The 21,697-nt window shown below is 49.1% G+C and overlaps 1 protein-coding gene across 24 annotated transcripts in view; it reads right to left on the minus strand.

Annotated features, from left to right (window-relative positions):
• The window catches only part of adgrl1a (adhesion G protein-coupled receptor L1a), a 341,447-nt gene that overhangs the window by 64,107 nt on the left and 255,643 nt on the right, over positions 1–21,697 (minus strand). For all 24 annotated transcript variants that reach the window (XR_008088866.1, XR_008088865.1, XR_008088862.1 and 21 more), the window contains 2 exons: positions 4,331–4,538; positions 3,694–3,958 (listed from right to left, as the gene is read on the minus strand). Coding sequence is in view for 8 of the 24 variants with exons in the window: in XM_052491581.1 (XP_052347541.1) it covers positions 3,694–3,958; positions 4,331–4,538 (473 nt within the window). In the remaining 16 variants the exon portion in view is untranslated. The remainder of the gene's footprint in view (positions 1–3,693; positions 3,959–4,330; positions 4,539–21,697) is intronic.

Raw genomic sequence — 21,697 nt, forward strand, 5'->3', positions numbered from 1 at the left:
ATTCCCTCCATCACCTTGTTATACTCCTCTCTCCTATTCCCTCCATCCCCCTGTTATACTCCTCTCTCCTCTATTCCCTCCATCACCCTGTTATACTCCTCTCTCTTCTATTCCCTCCATCACCCTGTTATACTCCTCTCTCTTCTATTCCCTCCATCACCCTGTTATACTCCTCTCTCTTCTATTCCCTCCATCACCCTGTTATACTCCTCTCTCTTCTATTCCCTCCATCATCCTGTTATACTCCTCTCTCTTCTATTCCCTCCATCCCCTGTTATACTCCTCTCTCTTCTATTCCCTCCATCCCCCTGTTATACTCCTCTCTCTTCTATTCCCTCCATCCCCTGTTATACTCCTCTCTCTTCTATTCCCTCCATCACCCTGTTATACTCCTCTCTCTTCTATTCCCTCCATCCCCCGTTATACTCCTCTCTCTTCTATTCCCTCCATCACCCTGTTATACTCCTCTCTCTTCTATTCCCTCCATCCCCCTGTTATACTCCTCTCTCTTCTATTCCCTCCATCACCTTGTTATACTCCTCTCTCTTCTATTCCCTCCATCCCCCGTTATACTCCTCTCTCTTCTATTCCCTCCATCCCCCTGTTATACTCCTCTCTCTTCTATTCCCTCCATCCCCCTGTTATACTCCTCTCTCTTCTATTCCCTCCATCACCCTGTTATACTCCTCTCTCTTCTATTCCCTCCATCATCCTGTTATACTCCTCTCTCTTCTATTCCCTCCATCATCCTGTTATACTCCTCTCTCTTCTATTCCCTCCATCACCTTGTTATACTCCTCTCTCTTCTATTCCCTCCATCCCCCGTTATACTCCTCTCTCTTCTATTCCCTCCATCATCCTGTTATACTCCTCTCTCTTCTATTCCCTCCATCACCCTGTTATACTCCTCTCTCCTCTATTCCCTCCATCATCCTGTTATACTCCTCTCTCTTCTATTCCCTCCATCATCCTGTTATACTCCTCTCTCTTCTATTCCCTCCATCACCCTGTTATACTCCTCTCTCCTCTATTCCCTCCATCACCCTGTTATACTCCTCTCTCTTCTAAACCCTCCATCCCCCTGTTATACTCCTCTCTCTTCTATTCCCTCCATCATCCTGTTATACTCCTCTCTCTTCTATTCCCTCCATCCCCCTGTTATACTCCTCTCTCTTCTATTCCCTCCATCCCCCTGTTATACTCCTCTCTCTTCTATTCCCTCCATCCCCCTGTTATACTCCTCTCTCTTCTATTCCCTCCATCACCCTGTTATACTCCTCTCTCTTCTATTCCCTCCATCCCCCTGTTATACTCCTCTCTCTTCTATTCCCTCCATCATCCTGTTATACTCCTCTCTCTTCTATTCCCTCCATCACCCTGTTATACTCCTCTCTCTTCTATTCCCTCCATCATCCTGTTATACTCCTCTCTCTTCTATTCCCTCCATCACCCTGTTATACTCCTCTCTATTCTTCTATTCCCTCCATCATCCTGTTATACTCCTCTCTCTTCTATTCCCTCCATCCCCCTGTTATCCATCCCCCTCTCTCTTCTATTCCCTCCATCACCCTGTTATACTCCTCTCTCTTCTATTCCCTCCATCCCCTGTTATACTCCTCTCTCTTCTATTCCCTCCATCCCCCTGTTATACTCCTCTCTCTTCTATTCCCTCCATCCCCTGTTATACTCCTCTCTCTTCTATTCCCTCCATCCCCTGTTATACTCCTCTCTCTTCTATTCCCTCCATCCCCTGTTATACTCCTCTCTCTTCTATTCCCTCCATCCCCTGTTATACTCCTCTCTCTTCTATTCCCTCCATCCCCTGTTATACTCCCTCTCTCTTCTATTCCCTCCATCCCCTGTTATACTCCTCTCTCTTCTATTCCCTCCATCACCCTGTTATACTCCTCTCTCTTCTATTCCCTCCATCACCCTGTTATACTCCTCTCTCTTCTATTCCCTCCATCACCCTGTTATACTCCTCTCTCTTCTATTCCCTCCATCCCCCTGTTATACTCCTCTCTCCTCTATTCCCTCCATCACCCTGTTATACTCCTCTCTCTTCTATTCCCTCCATCCCCCTGTTATACTCCTCTCTCCTCTATTCCCTCCATCACCCTGTTATACTCCTCTCTCTTCTATTCCCTCCATCCCCCTGTTATACTCCTCTCTCTTCTATTCCCTCCATCACCCTGTTATACTCCTCTCTCTTCTATTCCCTCCATCACCCTGTTATACTCCTCTCTCTTCTATTCCCTCCATCATCCTGTTATACTCCTCTCTCTTCTATTCCCTCCATCCCCTGTTATACTCCTCTCTCTTCTATTCCCTCCATCACCCTGTTATACTCCTCTCTCTTCTATTCCCTCCATCATCCTGTTATACTCCTCTCTCTTCTATTCCCTCCATCCCCTGTTATACTCTCTCTCTTCTATTCCCTCCATCACCCTGTTATACTTCTCTCCTCTTCTATTCCCTCCATCACCCTGTTATACTCCTCTCTCTTCTATTCCCTCCATCACCCTGTTATACTCATCTCTCTTCTATTCCCTCCATCCCCGTTATACTCCTCTCTCTTCTATTCCCTCCATCACCCTGTTATACTCCTCTCTCTTCTATTCCCTCCATCACCCTGTTATACTCTCTCTCTTCTATTCCCTCCATCCCCCTGTTATACTCCTCTCTTCTATTCCCTCCATCCCCTGTTATACTCTATCTCTCTTCTATTCCCTCCATCCCCTGTTATACTCCTCTCTCTTCTATTCCCTCCATCCCCTGTTATACTCCTCTCTCTTCTATTCCCTCCATCACCCTGTTATACTCATCTCTCTTCTATTCCCTCCATCCCCCGTTATACTCCTCTCTCTTCTATTCCCTCCATCACCCTGTTATACTCCTCTCTCTTCTATTCCCTCCATCACCCTGTTATACTCCTCTCTCTTCTATTCCCTCCATCACCCTGTTATACTCCTCTCTCTTCTATTCCCTCCATCACCCTGTTATACTCCTCTCTCTTCTATTCCCTCCATCATCCTGTTATACTCCATCTCTCTTCTATTCCCTCCATCACCCTGTTATACTCTCTCTCTTCTATTCCCTCCATCACCCTGTTATACTCCTCTCTCTTCTATACCCTCCATCCCCTGTTATACCCTCCATCCCCTGTTATCTCTCTTCTATTCCCTCCATCATCCTGTTATGCTCCTCTCTCTTCTATTCCCTCCATCACCCTGTTATACTCCTCTCTCTTCTATTCCCTCCATCCCGCTGTTATACTCATCTCTCTTCTATTCCCTCCATCACCCTGTTATACTCCTCTCTCTTCTATTCCCTCCATCCCCCTGTTATACTCCTCTCTCTTCTATTCCCTCCATCACCCTGTTATACTCCTCTCTCTTCTATTCCCTCCATCCCCCTGTTATACTCCTCTCTCTTCTATTCCCTCCATCATCCTGTTATACTCCTCTCTCTTCTATACCCTCCATCACCCTGTTATACTCCTCTCTCTTCTATTCCCTCCATCCCCCTGTTATACTCCTCTCTCTTCTATTCCCTCCATCCCCCTGTTACACTCCTCTCTCTTCTATTCCCTCCATCACCATGTTATACTCCTCTCTCTTCTATTCCCTCCATCCTCCTGTTACACTCCTCTAACACTCTTCTATTCCCTCCATCCTCCTCTCCTCCACCCACCTGGCTGACCACCAGTCGTCCGTTGTTGGACTCTGTGGCGTAGATGACCCACAGCCCATTCTCGTCCACTGCCAGGTCGATATCGCTCTTCCCACCCCAGCGGTAAGGTGATGTGTCGTGGTAGTTGGCGTTGGCGATAATGGCCTCGCCGCTCTTGATGCGTGTGCGCAGGTCATACTTGACCATGTTGCGTGTGCGCTCCTTATTGTAGAACACGGCGCCGTCGTATACCACAAAGCCTGTGCCATCAACACGGTTCGGCAACCTATAGGAGGGGAAGAAGTGGGTGGTCAGAATATGACAGGAGAATCAATAACTCATGAGCTTTTGGGCAATGACCTGTTCATAAGCACATGTCCAAAGAGACCAACAGTATGATTACATACAGTACATTAGAACTGTGGTTCTCATACTTCTCCATCCCATGGAGCACAAGAAAAAACATGTATTTCACTAAATTAATTGGACTTCACACTGATCCCTGAGGTGCCCCACCAGTGGTCTACAGATCACCACAGGACCCCATGGAACCCACAATGCCATTCACCATCCATCTACAACAGTATTCAAATAAATCAATTCAGAGGCAGAGAGATTATTTGATGTGAACTGGCGGGGGGGCAGAGGCAGTGCTTACTTGTAGGTGGTGGTGGCGCGGTTCTGTCTGAAGTCCTCCCAGGAGGCGTACTCATACAGCATGTCGGTGCGGTAGGGAGTCCAAGGCATGACATAGAGCCGGTCACCTGACTGCAGAGGGTCCTTACACCACGCCCCCGACTGATGCTCTGCCTCTTGCAGCGAGCTGGCCGCCTGTACACGCAGCAGTGTGCCTGGACACACAAAGACTGGAGGAGAGTGGAAAAAGAGAGAGATGGGGAGGGAGAGGGTGAGAGAGCGAGAGAGAGGGAGGGAGGGAGAGAGAGATGGGGAGAGAGAGGGTGAGAGAGCGAGAGAGAGTGAGAGAGACAGACATAGAGAGTGAGAGAGACAGAGACAGAGAGAGTGAGAGAGAGAGGGTGAGAGAGAGGGAGGGAGGGAGGGAGGGAGGGAGGGAGGGAGGGAGGGAGGGAGGGAGGGAGGGAGGGAGGGAGAGAGAGAGAGAGAGAGAGAGAGAGAGAGAGAGAGAGAGAGAGAGAGAGAGAAAGGGAGAAAGACAGAGAGAGAGAGTGAGAGAGACAGAGACAGAGAGAGAGAGAGGGTGAGAGAGAGAGGGAGGGAGGGAGGGAGGGAGGGAGGGAGGGAGAGAGAGAGAGAGAGAGGGAGGGAGGGAGGGAGGGAGGGAGGGAGGGAGGGAGGGAGGGAGGGAGGAGGGAGGGAGAGAGAGAAAGGGAGAAAGACAGAGAGAGAGAGTGATAGAGAAAGGGAGAGAGAGAGAGTGCGAGCAAGAGAGAAAGGGAGGGAGAAAGAGAGAGAGAGATGGAGAAAGACAGAGAGAGAGAGTGATAGAGAGAGAAAGGGAGAGAGAGAGAGTGCGAGCAAGAGAGAAAGGGAGGGAGAAAGAGAGAGAGAGATGGAGAGTGTGAGAGATGGAGTGAAGGGATATAAAAGGAGCAATGTAAGATAAAGGAGTATATTAAGGAGATGATGCGGGGGAAACGGAAAGAGAGAGGAGATGAGGAGTGGGGACAAAGAAAGGGGTAGAAGATGGGATGAGAGTATAGTGGGGAAAGAGACAGAGAGATGTTCAAGATAACAAGTTTGTGATTTGAGGAGAGGGAGACAGAAAACAAAAGAATGGGGGAGAGAGAGACAGAGAGAGAAGGACAGAGAGAGAAAGACAGAGAGAGAGACAGAGAGACAGACAGAGAGAGTGTGAGAGACAGAGAGAGAGACAGAGACAGACAGAGAGAGTGTGAGAGAGAGACAGAGAGACAGAGAGAGACAGAGAGAGACAGAGAGAGACAGACAGAGAGAGTGAGAGAGACAGACAGAGAGAGTGAGAGAGACAGAGAGAGAGAATGACAGAGAGAGAGACAGAGAGAGACAGAGACAGAGAGAGAGAGAGAGAGAGAGAGAGAGAGAGAGAGAGAGAGAGAGAGAGAGAGAGAGAGAGAGAGAGAGAGAGAGAGAGAAAAAGACAGATAGAGACACACAGAAAGAGAGACAGACAGAGAGAGAAAGACAGAGGGAGAGACAGACAGAGAGAGCGAGAGAGAGAGAATGAGAGAGACGGAGAGAGTGAGAAGACAGAGAGAGAGAAACAGAGACAGAGACAGAGAGAGTGAGAGCGAGGGGAATGAGGTGAGATACATTATCAGATCAAAAAGTGCTGCCTGTAGTGTTCTGATAAATGGTAGATTCCTAGCTGCTGCTGCCCAGATAGTATTTCATCTGATTCATCTTGGCCTACTTAAGGTTTTATTGTGCATGTATATTGTAAGAAGCTCAGTATTCCTTCTCTTTGGTAGGAAATAACAGTATGAGTTTTAGAGTGTTGTATCAGTACAAGTGGTTGGATCTCAGTCAAGAGTAATGCCATGAAGTCTGGGGTAGAAAATAAGAGTCTGGCCAGGGTCCCCTTCTTCTGTTGTTGCAATCCATACTTCACACATACACGCACACACACACGCACACATACACGCAAAACACACACACATTCTGCCTCCTACCCTCCTTCCTGTCTCATAGCTCTCTCCTGGAGGTCACCCACTGGGGACTGCTGTAAATTGGCTGGCTGACGCACTTTCTCTCTCAGCCAGATAGTGTCTGACCTGGGACCAGAGGACTGTCAGGTGGGGCGGGAGGGGAACCGGGCGGAGGAGGAGAGGTATCTATGGAAAAAAGCTGCTGGCATCAACAGCACGGTCACACGGTGACATCACAGGAGACTCTGTGGACGTGAGAGCAACGGAGACTACAGGGACACTACAGAGATACTACAGGGACACTACAGAGACACTACAGAGACACTACAGGGACACTACAGGGACACTACAGAGACACTACAGAGACTCTGTGGACGTGAGAGCAACGGAGACTACAGGGACACTACAGAGACACTACAGAGACACTACAGGGACACTACAGGGACACTACAGAGACACTACAGAGACTCTGTGGACGTGAGAGCAACGGAGACTACAGGGACACTACAGAGATACTACAGGGACACTACAGAGACACTACAGGGACACTACAGGGACACTACAGAGACACTACAGAGACACTACAGGGACACTACAGGGACACTACAGGGACACTACAGGGACACTACAGAGATACTACAGGGACACTACAGGGACACTACAGAGACACTACAGGGACACTACAGGGACACTACAGAGACACTACAGAGATACTACAGGGACACTACAGAGACACTACAGGGACACTACAGAGACACTACAGGGACACTACAGGGACACTACAGAGACACTACAGAGATACTACAGGGACACTACAGGGACACTACAGAGACACTACAGAGATACTACAGGGACACTACAGAGACACTACAGAGATACTACAGGGACACTACAGAGACACTACAGGGACACTACAGAGACACTACAGAGATACTACAGGGACACTACAGGGACACTACAGGGACACTACAGAGACACTACAGGGACACTACAGAGATACTACAGGGACACTACAGGGACAGTACAGGGACACTACAGGTACAGTATAGGGACAGTACAGAGACACTACAGGGACACTACAGAGATACTACAGGGACACTACAGAGACACTACAGGGACACTACAGGGACAGTACAGGGACACTACAGGGACAGTACAGGGACACTACAGGTACAGTACAGGGACACTACAGGTACAGTATAGGGACACTACAGAGACACTACAGGGACACTACAGAGACACTACAGGGACACTACAGGTACAGTATAGGGACAGTGCAGAGACACTACAGGGACACTACAGGGACAGTACAGAGACACTACAGGGACACTACAGATACACTACAGGGACACTACAGGGACAGTACAGGGACGCTACAGGGACACTACAGAGACACCACAGGGACACTACAAATACACTACAGGGACAGTGCAGCGACACTACAGGGACACTACAGGGACAGTACAGGGACACTACAGGTACAGTATAGGGACAGTACAGAGACACTACAGGGACACTACAGAGACACTATAGCGACACTACAGGGACACTACAGGGACACTACAGAGACACTACAGGGACAATACAGGTACAGTATAGGGACACTACAGGGACAATACAGAGACACCACAGGGACACTACAGGTACAGTACAGAGACACTACAGGGACACTACAGAGACACCACAGGGACACTACAGGGACAGTACAGGGACACTACAGGTACAGTATAGGGACAGTACAGAGACACTACAGGGACACTACAGGTACAGTATAGGGACAGTACAGAGACACTACAGGGACACTACAGGTACAGTATAGGGACACTACAGGAACAGTACAGGGACACTACAGGTACAGTATAGGGACACTACAGAGACACTACAGAGATACTACAGGGACACTACAGGGACACTACAGGGACAGTACAGGGACACTACAGGGACAGTACAGGGACACTACAGGTACAGTATAGGGACACTACAGAGACACTACAGAGATACTACAGGGACACTACAGGGACACTACAGGGACAGTACAGGGACACTACAGGGACAGTACAGGGACACTACAGGTACAGTATAGGGACACTACAGGTACAGTACAGAGACACTACAGGGACACTACAGAGACACTACAGGGACACTACAGGGACACTACAGAGACACTACAGGGACACTACAGGTACAGTATAGGGACACTACAGGTACAGTATAGGGACAGTGCAGAGACACTACAGGGACACTACAGAGACACCACAGGGACACTACAGAGATTCTACAGGGACACTACAGGGACAGTACAGGTACAGAATGAAAGAGCTGAACAGAGGACTCCCCTCTTCTCTGGATACTCAGTTATGTATGTGTCCTGGCCCCAGCAGCCCAGCCAGTCAGTGTGTTGAGAACAGAGGACAGGGAACTCACACTGGTCACGTTATGACTGAACGGATCCGTGGTCTAACTGGTCCCTACAGGGGCGTTTAGACACAGTCAACACACACACACACACACATGCACTTACACAAACATTGCTGCCAGATTTACTAGGATGGAACTAAGCCTAGGATGCTACATCCTTGGACATGCTGCATACCGTAGGAGATGGCAGCATTTCTGAGAAAGGAACGTTTAGGGAAAATGGCTTTTATTCCTTTACCTGCCTCTCTTTTTATGGTTTGAGGAAATGTTTGCTGGTCACAACAGTAGTATCAATATGTTATGCCTCCCTCTCTCCCCACTGGGCACACACTGGTTGAATCAACGTTGTTTCCAGGTCATATCAATGCAATTACATTGAACCAACGTAGAATAGATGCTGAATTGGCGTCTGTGCCCAGTGATGATAGTCTCTCAGAAGTGTGTGGCTGTGTGCTGTGCCTCAGTGATGATACTGTTGTTGTGTCTGAGGGGACTCATCAGGGATGAATATCTCACGTCAAAACATGACTCAAATCAAGCCTGGGCGTAAACAAACACACATTGAACAGAGGGGCTTCACAAAGGGACTGTCATGCTCCATTGTTAAAACAAGCAGCCGAGGAGCTACAGTGGTGGATCTAAGAATGGTTTCCACCAGCAGGGGTGTTCTAGCATGCTGGGGAGCCCCATAGTTATTACAGTTATTAACATAGGCAGTGGCACCCCCGTAGAGTTGAAAATATCTACATTGGTACAGCCCACTGGTTTTGGGGAACCCTCAAGGGTCAATGTGTCATTTGAATGTAGTCCTCATTTACAGTGACTTTGTCAGGTAATTCTTCCTTCATCTCTATTTTATAACACTTCCAGCAATCCTATAAAATATACAAGAAAACTAGCTCAGGGATAAATGGCTGAATTCTATGAACAAAGCTGTGACGGGGATGAAAACAACCAAACAACAGCATGAAAGTAAAGAGGAGTAGAGAGATAAAGAGCATGTAGAACAGGCTGCTGCATAGCTGACCCATAAACAAAGACAGAACATCCTTCTGCCTCAAGGGTAGACAGATAAAGCCGTGTCCCGTCTCCAGTCAGGCACACAACAACACAGCCGTGTCCCGCCTCCAGTCACGCACACAACAACACAGCCCAGTCTCAGTCACGCACACAACAACACAGCCGTGCTACTGTCCCGTCTCCAGTCACGCACACAACAACACAGCCGTCACGCTACTGTCCCGTCTCCAGTCACGCACACAACAACACAGCCGTGCTACTGTCCCGTCTCCAGTCACGTACACAACAACACAGCCGTGCTACTGTCCCATCTCCAGTCACGCACACAACAACACAGCCGTGCTACTGTCCCGTCTCCAGTCACGCACACAACAACACAGCCGTGCTACTGTCCCGTCTCCAGTCACGCACACAACAACACAGCCGTGCTACTGTCCCGTCTCCAGTCACGCACACAACAACACAGCCGTGCTACTGTCCCGTCTCCAGTCACGCACACAACAACACAGCCGTGCTACTGTCCCGTCTCCAGTCACGCACACAACAACACAGCCGTGCTACTGTCCCGTCTCCAGTCACGCACACAACAACACAGCCGTGCTACTGTCCCATCTCCAGTCCCGTGCTACTCCAGTCACGCACACAACAACACAGCCGTGCTACTGTCCCGTCTCCAGTCACGCACAACAACACAGCCGTGCTACTGTCCTGCCTCCAGTCTCCAGTCACGCACACAACAACACAGCCGTGCTACTGTCCCGTCTCCAGTCACGCACACAACAACACAGCCGTGCTACTGTCCCGTCTCCAGTCACGCACACAACAACACAGCCGTGCTACTGTCCCGTCTCCAGTCACGCACACAACAACACAGCCAGTCACGCACAGCCGTGTCCCGTCTCCAGTCACGCACACAACAACACAGCCGTGCTACTGTCCCGTCTCCAGTCACGCACACACAACACACAGCCGTGCTCCAGTCACGCACACAACAACACAGCCGTGCTACTGTCCCAGTCTCCAGTCACGCACACAACAACACAACCGTCTCCAGTGCAGCCGTGCTACTGTCCCGTCTCCAGTCACGCACACAACAACACAGCCGTGCTACTGTCCCGTCTCCAGTCACGCACACAGTCACGCAACAACACAGCCGTGCTACTGTCCCGTCTCCAGTCACGCACACAACTGTCCCGCCTCCAACACAGCCGTGCTACTGTCCCGTCTCCAGTCACGCACACTACAACACAGTCCCGTCTCCAGTCACGCACACAACAACACAGCCGTGCTACTGTCCCGTCTCCAGTCACGCACACGACAACACAGCCGTGCTACTGTCCCGTCTCCAGTCACGCACACAACAACACAGCCGTCTCCAGTCACGTCCCTGTCTCCAGTCACGCACACAACAACACAGCCGTGCTACTGTCCCGTCTCCAGTCACGCACACAACAACACAGCCGTGCTACTGTCCCGTCTCCAGTCACGACAACACAGCCGTGCTACTGTCCCGTCTCCAGTCACGCACACAACAACACAGCCGTGCTACTGTCCCGTCTCCAGTCACGCACACAACAACACAACCGTGCTACTGTCCCGTCTCCAGTCACGCACACAACAACACAGTCTCCAGTCACGCACACAACAACACAGCCGTGCTACTGTCCCGTCTCCAGTCACGTACACAACAACACAGCCGTGCTACTGTCCCGTCTCCAGTCACGCACACAACAACACAGCCGTGCTACTGTCCCGTCTCCAGTCACGCACACAACAACACAGCCGTGCTACTGTCCCGTCTCCAGTCACGCACACAACAACACAGCCGTGCTACTGTCCCGTCTCCAGTCACGCACACAACAACACAGCCGCTCTCCAGTCAGGCACACAACAACACAGCCGTGCTACTGTCCCGTCTCCAGTGTCCCATCTCCAGTCACGCACACGACAACACAGCAACACGTCACGCCGTGCTACTGTCCCGTCTCCAGTCACGCACACAACAACACAGCCGTGCTACTGTCCCATCTCCAGTCACGCACACAACAACACAGCCGTGCTACTGTCCCAGTCTCCAGTCAGGTCACGCACAACAACACAGCCGTGCTCCCTGTCCACGTCTCCAGTCAGGCACACAACAACACAGCCGTGCTACTGTCCCGTCTCCAGTCACGCACACAACAACACAGCCGTGCTACTCCAGTCCCTACTGTCCCGTCTCCAGTCACGCACACAACAACACAGCCGTGCTACTGTCCCGTCTCCAGTCACGCACACAACAACACAGCCGTGCTACTGTCCCGTCTCCAGTCACGCACACAACAACACAGCCGTGCTACTGTCCTGTCTCCAGTCACGTCACACAACAACACAACCGTGCTACTGTCCCGTCTCCAGTCACGCACACAACAACACAGCCGTGCTACTGTCCCAGTGCTACTGTCCCATCTCCAGTCACGCAACAACACAGCCTCCAGTCACGCACACAACAACACAGCCGTGCTACTGTCCCGTCTCCAGTCACGCACACAACAACACAGCCGTGCTACTGTCCCGTCTCCAGTCACAACACACACTGTCCCGTCTCCAGTCAACACAGCCGTGCTACTGTCCTGTCTCCAGTCACGCACACAACAACAGAGCCGTGCTACTGTCCCGTCTCCAGTCACGCACACAACAACACAGCCGTGCTACTGTCCCGTCTCCAGTCACGCAGTCACAACAACAACAACCGTGCTACTGTCCCGTCTCCAGTCACGCACACAACAACACAGCCGTGCTACTGTCCGTCTCCAGTCACGCACACAACAACACAGCCGTGCTACTGTCCCGTCTCCAGTCACGCACACAACAACACAGCCGTGCTACTGTCCCGTCTCCAGTCACACACACAACAACACAGCCGTGCTACTGTCCCGTCTCCAGTCACGCACATAACAACAAAGCCGTGCTACTGTCCCGTCTCCAGTCACGCACACAACAACACAGCCGTGCTACTGTCCCGTCTCCAGTCACGCACACAATAACACAGCCGTGCTACTGTCCCGTCTCCAGTCACGTACACAACAACACAGGACACACAGACGGACAAAGCAGACAAATGGACGACCTGCATTTACAACCAAAACAAGCAGAAAGTGTATGGAGTCTGTATCTGAAAAGAGTCCATGACTCCTGGACAGACCTTGGATTACAGAGTCCTAGGTAATACAAAACCAATGGCTGGTGCAGTACATTGTCAAGGGCTACCTTTAATCCACAATGCTGACTTGTATTCATATTGGGAAAGGAAAGGGGAAACCTAGTCAGCTGTACAACTGAATTGTGTCTTGCACATTTAACCCAACAACTCTGAATCAGAAAGGTGCAGGGGGCTGCCTTAATCGACAGCCACATCTTCAGCGCCTGGGAAACAGTGGGTTAACTGCCTTGCTCAGGGGCAGAACAATAGAGTTTTACCTTGTCAGCTTGGGGATTCGATCCAGCAACCTTTCGGTTCCTGGCCCAATTGGGTTCTCTATGTACGGTGAATCACAAGAGGTTTAACAGGTATTTATGGGACAAATCATTGATCCCAGTAATATATTAACAGCACCACTACCCTGAATCGGCTTCACACTATACAGTAGCATAGTCAGCATTACTGTATACCAGGGTATTGCAGTAAAGAGTAAGGGCTAACCATCCTATGTGTTTTGTCCTGTTATTCTCTCTGTCCCTTTACAGTCTGCAGATAGTAACTCTAACATGGCTCTCTGGCTCTGCTTATTCTAATTAGCTGGGTGTTGGGTGGGCTGGCAGGGCCGGGTGTCAGTGGGGCTCATCACTGGACTGGCCTCCCAGGCGGTCACACTGAGCTGGCACTGACACACACCGACCAGAGAAAAGAAAAAGAGAGAGGCACACACACACACACACACACACACACACACACACACACACACACACACACACACACACACACACACACACACACACACACACACACACACACACACACACACACACACAAAGACAAACAGAGGGAGCCGCTCCGCTCCACACCCTGCCTGGGAGGCTTCATTAACTCTGACCTGTTCTTTCAGCCAGCATGCCCCCTTCCTGTTTATTCTCTCTCTGTATGGACAGCCTGACCTCCCAGGCAGCCACACCCTGCTAACACACACTACCACACAGCCTAGTATTATTAGGACCAGCACTACATGAATTAGGTATTAGGTATTAGAGATGGATATGAGGTATTAGAGGGATGGGGTATTATAGATTGGACTAGGTATTATCCTAGTCTGGCCTAGAACAGGTTAGCCTGAGTCATATTGAGCTTCTGGGATTAGTTGAGATTGTTAGATTAGATGAAATACATTTTTAGGAGCCGTGGAAATCTGGTCTGGCACGATCAGAGCAGTCATGGTCTAATGGGGCCACACCACTAGGCAGTATAACCAAACCTACTGTACTGTGATACAACTTACCTTATCAAGGATTAACAACCAACCTTCATGCTTTTATCTGCTGTGCACAGGTGTGCATCCCGAATGGCACCCTATTCCCTATAATGTGCACTAAAGTAGTGCACTATATAGGGAATAGGGTGTAAGTTGGAACAGGCTATATATCTTCTATTGGAAACACTTTACAGCAAAATACTGCCATGAAAAATAATAGGAAATTAATTTATCAGCTGTTGTTCCCGACACAACACAATATGTCAACAATGACTGTTTCTCGTCAATATGAAGCTGTGGCATGAATATGATGAAAGGAACAGAATCTCCTTTGAAATGACAGATACTGTACCTTACTACCTCGTTGGGAATAATAATGACAGTTTTGACGGGTGATATAGAAGTACATCTAAGCAATGACAGCTTGCTGAGATCATACTGTGTGCCGTTGTGGGCAAATCATTTTAATCCAGGGACTGCTGGGGAACATATTTCTAATGGTTATCTTCATATCAAATCTGTCATTACATACTGTGACCATAAAGGGGTATAGAGTAATGAGATATAGAGATATCTCAATGGAGACTGTATGTGTTTCTAAAATGCTTGTGGTCTTGTTGTTGATGTAATGTGAGGCCATGGATTGATATGGTTGTTATGTAAGACACAGCCTGGCATAGCCCAGACCTGACCATGTTTCTCCTACAGTAGTTTCTTGAGACATCCTCTAGAGTCTAGATCTTGGGTTATCTATGTACGTTATGTACCACAGACTGGTTATGGGGAGGTGATGTACAGCCTGCCTATCCCAGGGTCACGGTCATTAGGACACACATAGTTTAAAAAAGTGAGCTTTTCTCATTGGACACGTCCAGGTAGTCCCTCCCTGTTTCAGTCTGTTTTCTTCCATTTGGTGCCTAATGAACAGGACCCAGTAGCCCCTTGACAGACCTGGCCTGGCCACGGAGAGCCTGCTGTTCTAATTGAATCCCACACCTGTTCCTGGCAGGTAACTGCAGCCAGCAACCAGCAGGGGGCACAACAGAGCGCCATGAAACCACTCCTTCAGCATGGACACTTAATCGTCTGGAAGTAAGAGTACATCTGTGAGTGTGTGTGTGTGTGTGTAGGGTGCAGGTGCGCGTGTGTGTGTCGTTCCCGTGGGCATGTTGGTGTGTGTGCGTGCATGTGTGTAGGTGTGCTTGAGAGATAGCAAGCAACAGAGAGAGAGAGAAGGAGAGAGAAGGAGAGAGGAGGAGAGAGAAGGAGAGAGGAGGAGAAAGAGTAAAGGATAGAGTGAGAGTGTATTTTGTGGGTGTAAAAAAGAAGAGAGAGAGAGAATCGGAGAGAGTCAGAGGAGTCAATAGGTTATTTCCTGTGAAATGAGAATAAGAGAGGGAGTGAGTTAATTCTGTGGAGGAGTGAGAGAAAGAGAGAGAGAGAGAGGTGGGAGTCCCAGATTGTGTCCTGTTCCTTTTGGACAGCAAGGGGGTCAAGGCAAGGTAGTCAAAACAGAATACTAACTCACACATACACACACACCTACACCGACACACACAAACCTACACATATCCACACACCACACGCACACTGTGGACAGAAGGAAGGGGCTGGCACTTTGATCAACTGTCATGCTCACTTCAAGACAAACCCCTTCACTTGGGTGGAGAGAGAAAGTTTCCATTGAAACGTCTTATCTCTATGAGAGGTGCACTGACACACTGAGTGGCAGCACAGGTGGTCCTACTGACAGAGCTTCACAGGTTCAGTACACAGGACACGGCCTGCAGGTACGGGTACAGCACTGGAGTGACACTATGACAGGCCACAGTTCCATTTCAATTCAGTCAATTTAGGTAGTCAAATGAAAATTCTAAGTCCAGTTTTCCTAATTGCTTTTCATTGTAAGGAAAAGTGAAATTGGATTTTAATTTTAATTCCTGAATTGACTAAATTGAAACAGAATTGACCCCAACCCTGCTGAGCTACTGTAGCAGTAGCCAGCACCCAGCCAGTTTCTTACTCTCTTCATCCCTCTACTCTCTCTTTCTCCATCCCTTCCTTCCTTCCCCAGTAAGGGCTGTATGTGTTCTCTGGTGGTGTGTTCTATCTGTCCATACATCTGCCTCTGGCGGTGTGTTCTATCTGTCCATACATCTGCCTCTGGCGGTGTGTTCTATCTGTCCATACATCTGCCTCTGACGGTGTGTTCTATCTGTCCATACAACTGCCTCTGACGGTGTGTTCTATCTGTCCATACATCTGCCTCTGACGGTGTGTTCTATCTGTCCATACATCTGCCTCTGACGGTGTGTTCTATCTGTCCATACATCTGCCTCTGTCCATACATCGGTGTGTTCTGTCTGTCCATACATCTGCCTCTGACGGTGTGTTCTATCTGTCCATACATCTGCCTCTGGCGGTGTGTTCTATCTGTCCATACATCTGCCTCTGGCGGTGTGTTCTATCTGTCCATACATCTGCCTCTGGCGGTGTGTTCTATCTGTCCATACATCTGCCTCTGGCGGTGTGTTCTATCTGTCCATACATCTGCCTCTGGTGTGTTCTATCTGTCCATACATCTGCCTCTGTGTTCTATCTGTCCATACATCTGCCTCTGACGGTGTGTTCTGTCTGTCCATACATCTGCCTCTGGCGGTGTGTTCTACCTGTCCATACAACTGCCTCTGGCGGTGTGTTCTATCTGTCCATACAACTGCCTCTGGCGGTGTGTTCTATCTGTCCATACATCTGCCTCTGACGGTGTGTTCTATCTGTCCATACAACTGCCTCTGGCGGTGTGTTCTATCTGTCCATACAACTGCCTCTGGCGGTGTGTTCTATCTGTCCATACAACTGCCTCTGGCGGTGTGTTCTATCTGTCCATACATCTGCCTCTGACGGTGTGTTCTATCTGTCCATACAACTGCCTCTGACGGTGTGTTCTATCTGTCCATACAACTGCCTCTGGCGGTGTGTTCTATCTGTCCATACATCTGCCTCTGGCGGTGTGTTCTATCTGTCCATACATCTGCCTCTGGCGGTGTGTTCTATCTGTCCATACAACTGCCTCTGGTGGTGTGTTCTATCTGTCCATACAACTGCCTCTGACGGTGTGTTCTATCTGTCCATACATCTGCCTCTGGCGGTGTGTTCTATCTGTCCATACATCTGCCTCTGACGGTGTGTTCTATCTGTCCATACATCTGCCTCTGGTGGTGTGTTCTATCTGTCCATACATCTGCCTCTGACGGTGTGTTCTATCTGTCCATACATCTGCCTCTGGCGGTGTGTTCTATCTGTCCATACATCTGCCTCTGGCGGTGTGTTCTATCTGTCCATACATCTGCCTCTGGCGGTGTGTTCTATCTGTCCATACATCTGCCTCTGGCGGTGTGTTCTATCTGTCCATACATCTGCCTCTGACGGTGTGTTCTATCTGTCCATACATCTGCCTCTGGCGGTGTGTTCTGTCTGTCCATACATCTGCCTCTGGCGGTGTGTTCTGTCTGTCCATACATCTGCCTCTGGCGGTGTGTTCTATCTGTCCATACATCTGCCTCTGGCGGTGTGTTCTGTCTGTCCATACATCTGCCTCTGGCGGTGTGTTCTGTCTGTCCATACATCTGCCTCTGGCGGTGTGTTCTGTCTGTCCATACATCTGCCTCTGGTTCTGTCGGTGTGTTCTGTCTGTCCATACATCTGCCTCTGGCGGTGTGTTCTGTCTGTCCATACATCTGCCTCTGGTGGTGTGTTCTATCTGTCCATACATCTGTGTTCTGTCTGTCCATACATCTGCCTCTGGCGGTGTGTTCTATCTGTCCATACATCTGCCTCTGGTGGTGTGTTCTGTCTGTCCATACATCTGCCTCTGGCGGTGCCTCTGTTCTATCTGTCCATACATCTGCCTCTGGCGGTGTGTTCTATCTGTCCATACATCTGCCTCTGGCGGTGTGTTCTATCTGTCCATACATCTGCCTCTGACGGTGTGTTCTATCTGTCCATACATCTGCCTCTGGCGGTGTGTTCTGTCTGTCCATACATCTGCCTCTGGCGGTGTTCTATCTGTCCATACATCTGCCTCTCTGTTCTGTCTGTCCATACATCTGCCTCTGGCGGTGTGTTCTATCTGTCCATACATCTGCCTCTGGCGGTGTGTTCTGTCTGTCCATACATCTGCCTCTGACGGTGTGTTCTATCTGTCCATACATCTGCCTCTGGCGGTGTGTTCTGTCTGTCCATACATCTGCCTCTGGCGGTGTGTTCTGTCTGTCCATACATCTGCCTCTGGCGGTGTGTTCTATCTGTCCATACATCTGCCTCTGACGGTGTGTTCTATCTGTCCATACATCTGCCTCTGGCGGTGTGTTCTGTCTGTCCATACATCTGCCTCTGGCGGTGTGTTCTACCTGTCCATACATCTGCCTCTGGCGGTGTGTTCTATCTGTCCATACATCTGCCTCTGACGGTGTGTTCTATCTGTCCATACAACTGCCTCTGGCGGTGTGTTCTATCTGTCCATACATCTGCCTCTGGCAGTGTGTTCTATCTGTCCATACATCTGCCTCTGGCGGTGTGTTCTATCTGTCCATACATCTGCCTCTGGCAGTGTGTTCTATCTGTCCATACATCTGCCTCTGGCGGTGTGTTCTATCTGTCCATACATCTGCCTCTGGCAGTGTGTTCTATCTGTCCATACATCTGCCTCTGGCAGTGTGTTCTATCTGTCCATACATCTGCCTCTGGCGGTGTGTTCTATCTGTCCATACATCTGCCTCTGGCGGTGTGTTCTATCTGTCCATACATCTGCCTCTGACGGTGTGTTCTACCTGTCCATAAAGGTCCTGACTTATTTCTATTCATGGCCACCTGCCTGCCAGAGCTCTTTAGCTTTATCAATGTAATGACTTCTCAATGTACAGTCAGTCAATTCCCTATCTCTCTCCTCTCCCTATCTCTCCCTCTCTCCTTCACTCTCCTCTCTCCTCGACTGCCTGCTGAATAGAATGTCTGAGTGCAGTGGGTCACGTGACCAGACGTGTGTGTGTGGTGGGTCATTCCTAATGAGGAGCTACAGCCTGTCTCTATAGCGACTGCTCCTCTCTCCCTCTCTCTCTGTCCCTCCCTCCCTCCCACTATCCTCATTCGCCCACAGAGACACTATTTCAATGGTAAATAAATGTGTCTCTACACTCTCAGAAATAATTATTTGGCTGTCCCCATAGGAGAACACTTTTTGGTTCCAGGTAGAACCCTCTGTGGGAAGGGCTTAACACGGAACCCAAAATGGATCTACCTGGAACCAAAATAGTTCTTCAAAGGGTTATCCTATGGGGACAGCCAAAGAACCCTTTTAGGTTCTAGATAGAACCTGTTTTTAAGAGTGTAGGTGTGAGGGATGCTACCCCTCTTTTAGTCCCCATAAAAAACAATATTAAGGCTGTGTACCAGGTCTTACATACTGCAGATGTATTTCCTTGTCTCCTTTCCTTCATGATCACAGATGAAATACTGTAGATTTGTTTCCTTGTCTCCTTTCCTTCATGATCACTGATTAAAAAGGACTTGATAGGTGACAGAAAGATGGCTGACACCTATTCAGTCAATTCACGTGTCAATCGTAATAAAGGAACGGTGACAAGGAAATGAATATGTAAGTCTATCAACACACAGACTACAGACAGTCTGACTATCTGTCTCTCTAGCTAGCTACTGATGACGGACAGACTGTCCATCAGTCTGACTGAAACTCACAGACCAGCTCCTGAACACAACAGTAGAGCAGCCATTACTATAATCTGTCAATCAACCAATCAGTGAATCAATCAATTAGGATGAATGAATTAACAAAGGGACAACGGGTAACACAATCTAAGAGAATTGTTCATTAATAGAAAATGAGATATAGAGATAATCATAATTAGCAGTGGAGTTAAAGCGAGGATATAGGGAGGAAGAGGAGGGGTTTTGTAGGTCACATGGTCACTGGGAGGAACGGTAGTAAATGTGGGTAAAAAAACAACAACAAGGTGGATCAAGGGGGTGGGGGGGGAAGAGGAGGAGGGTTCGCTATAGCTACCAGGCAGGGAGTAACAAAATGGTGATCGGTCGGTTGAGGGAAAAACAAGACATACAGGAGCAATGGATGTCAGTGGAAAGCCACATCCAGACAGATGGATATGGACCCATAAAGGACTTAATGGCATTGCTACAGATCTATAATAACCTACTGTACATATCTATCTATCCATGGAAACAGACAGTAGAGGGTACTAGTCGAGACTGATGTGTAACGGTGTTGTGGGCAGGGGCGGCAGGGTAGCCTAGTGGTTAGAGCGTTGGACTAGACCGAAAGGTTGCGAGTTCAAAACCCCGAGCTGACAAGGTTCAAATCTGTCGTTCTGCCCCTGAACAGGCAGTTAACCCACTGTTCCCAGGCCGTCATTGAAAATAAGAATGTGTTCTTAACTGACTTGCCTGGTTAAATAAAGGTCAAATGTAAAAAAAAGAATCTAAAAGGTCACGGGTAAGATTAGGACAGTGTATAATACCCTATATAGTGCACTACTTTTGACCAGAGCCCTGTAGTGCACTATGTTAGGAATAGTGTGCCATTTCAGACACAACCTGGGAGATGAAATGACCCTTTTGAGGCGGCCCTAATGGTGCCTGTTCCCAGTGGCAGCAATACTCTTCCTTCCTCTACCCTTGGATTGAGCCCTGCATCCCCTGCAGCATTCTTTGTAAGCTCTGTGATTGGGAGACCAGTGACTGATTGGCTCTTTAGAGAGTACCATCCCCCTGGTGAACAGAGCAGCCATTACACATAGATGCTAACTGGGACTGCACCACCTACTGTGGCACCCCTCTGAATCCATACAGACATGCTGTACGAAGGGAGGACTAGCTGACTTCTATTGATAAGGAGGGGTGACTGACGGCCAAATCAGGACACACAGGGGGGTTGCAGTGCAACGAAAGCAAGAGAAGGAAGAAAAAGCAGTGATAAGAGCAAATGGATAAAGAGAGAAAAAGAAAAGAGGAGGAGGAGGAGGAGGAGGAGGTGAAGAAGGAGATGAAACCTGAGGAGGCCTCAGAGAACCAGCGGCTACTTGTGATGAACAGATGAAAGATCTGAGAGGCAGAAACGGAGCCAAAAGAAAGAGAGAAAGAGAGGAGAGAAGGGAACTGCATTTAAAGCTGTTTGAGTGATAGAGAGAAAGAGAGTGGACACTGAAGCACCTGGAAATGGGAGAAAGTGCTTAACGAGGGACAGTCTCATGTCACATGATCAAGGAGAAACTTTGGCTAGTGTGATTCTGAATACCATTGTCTTTTTGAGTTGAAAATGAAAACAAATAAATGTAAGATTCGCCCTGAAGTAAGGAAAAATGAACGGGGGAAGGAAGAAACAAAGAAAGAGAAAGGGAGGCAGAGAGAAGAATATAAACCAATGTGGAGAAGAGAGGAGAGGAGAGGAGGACGAGGAGGAGTCACTTGGATCTGGAGGGAACCAATTAGAGATAGGGTCAAATA

This window comes from Oncorhynchus keta, chromosome 32, assembly GCF_023373465.1.
Source record: "Oncorhynchus keta strain PuntledgeMale-10-30-2019 chromosome 32, Oket_V2, whole genome shotgun sequence".
Classification (NCBI taxonomy): Eukaryota; Metazoa; Chordata; class Actinopteri; order Salmoniformes; family Salmonidae; genus Oncorhynchus; species Oncorhynchus keta.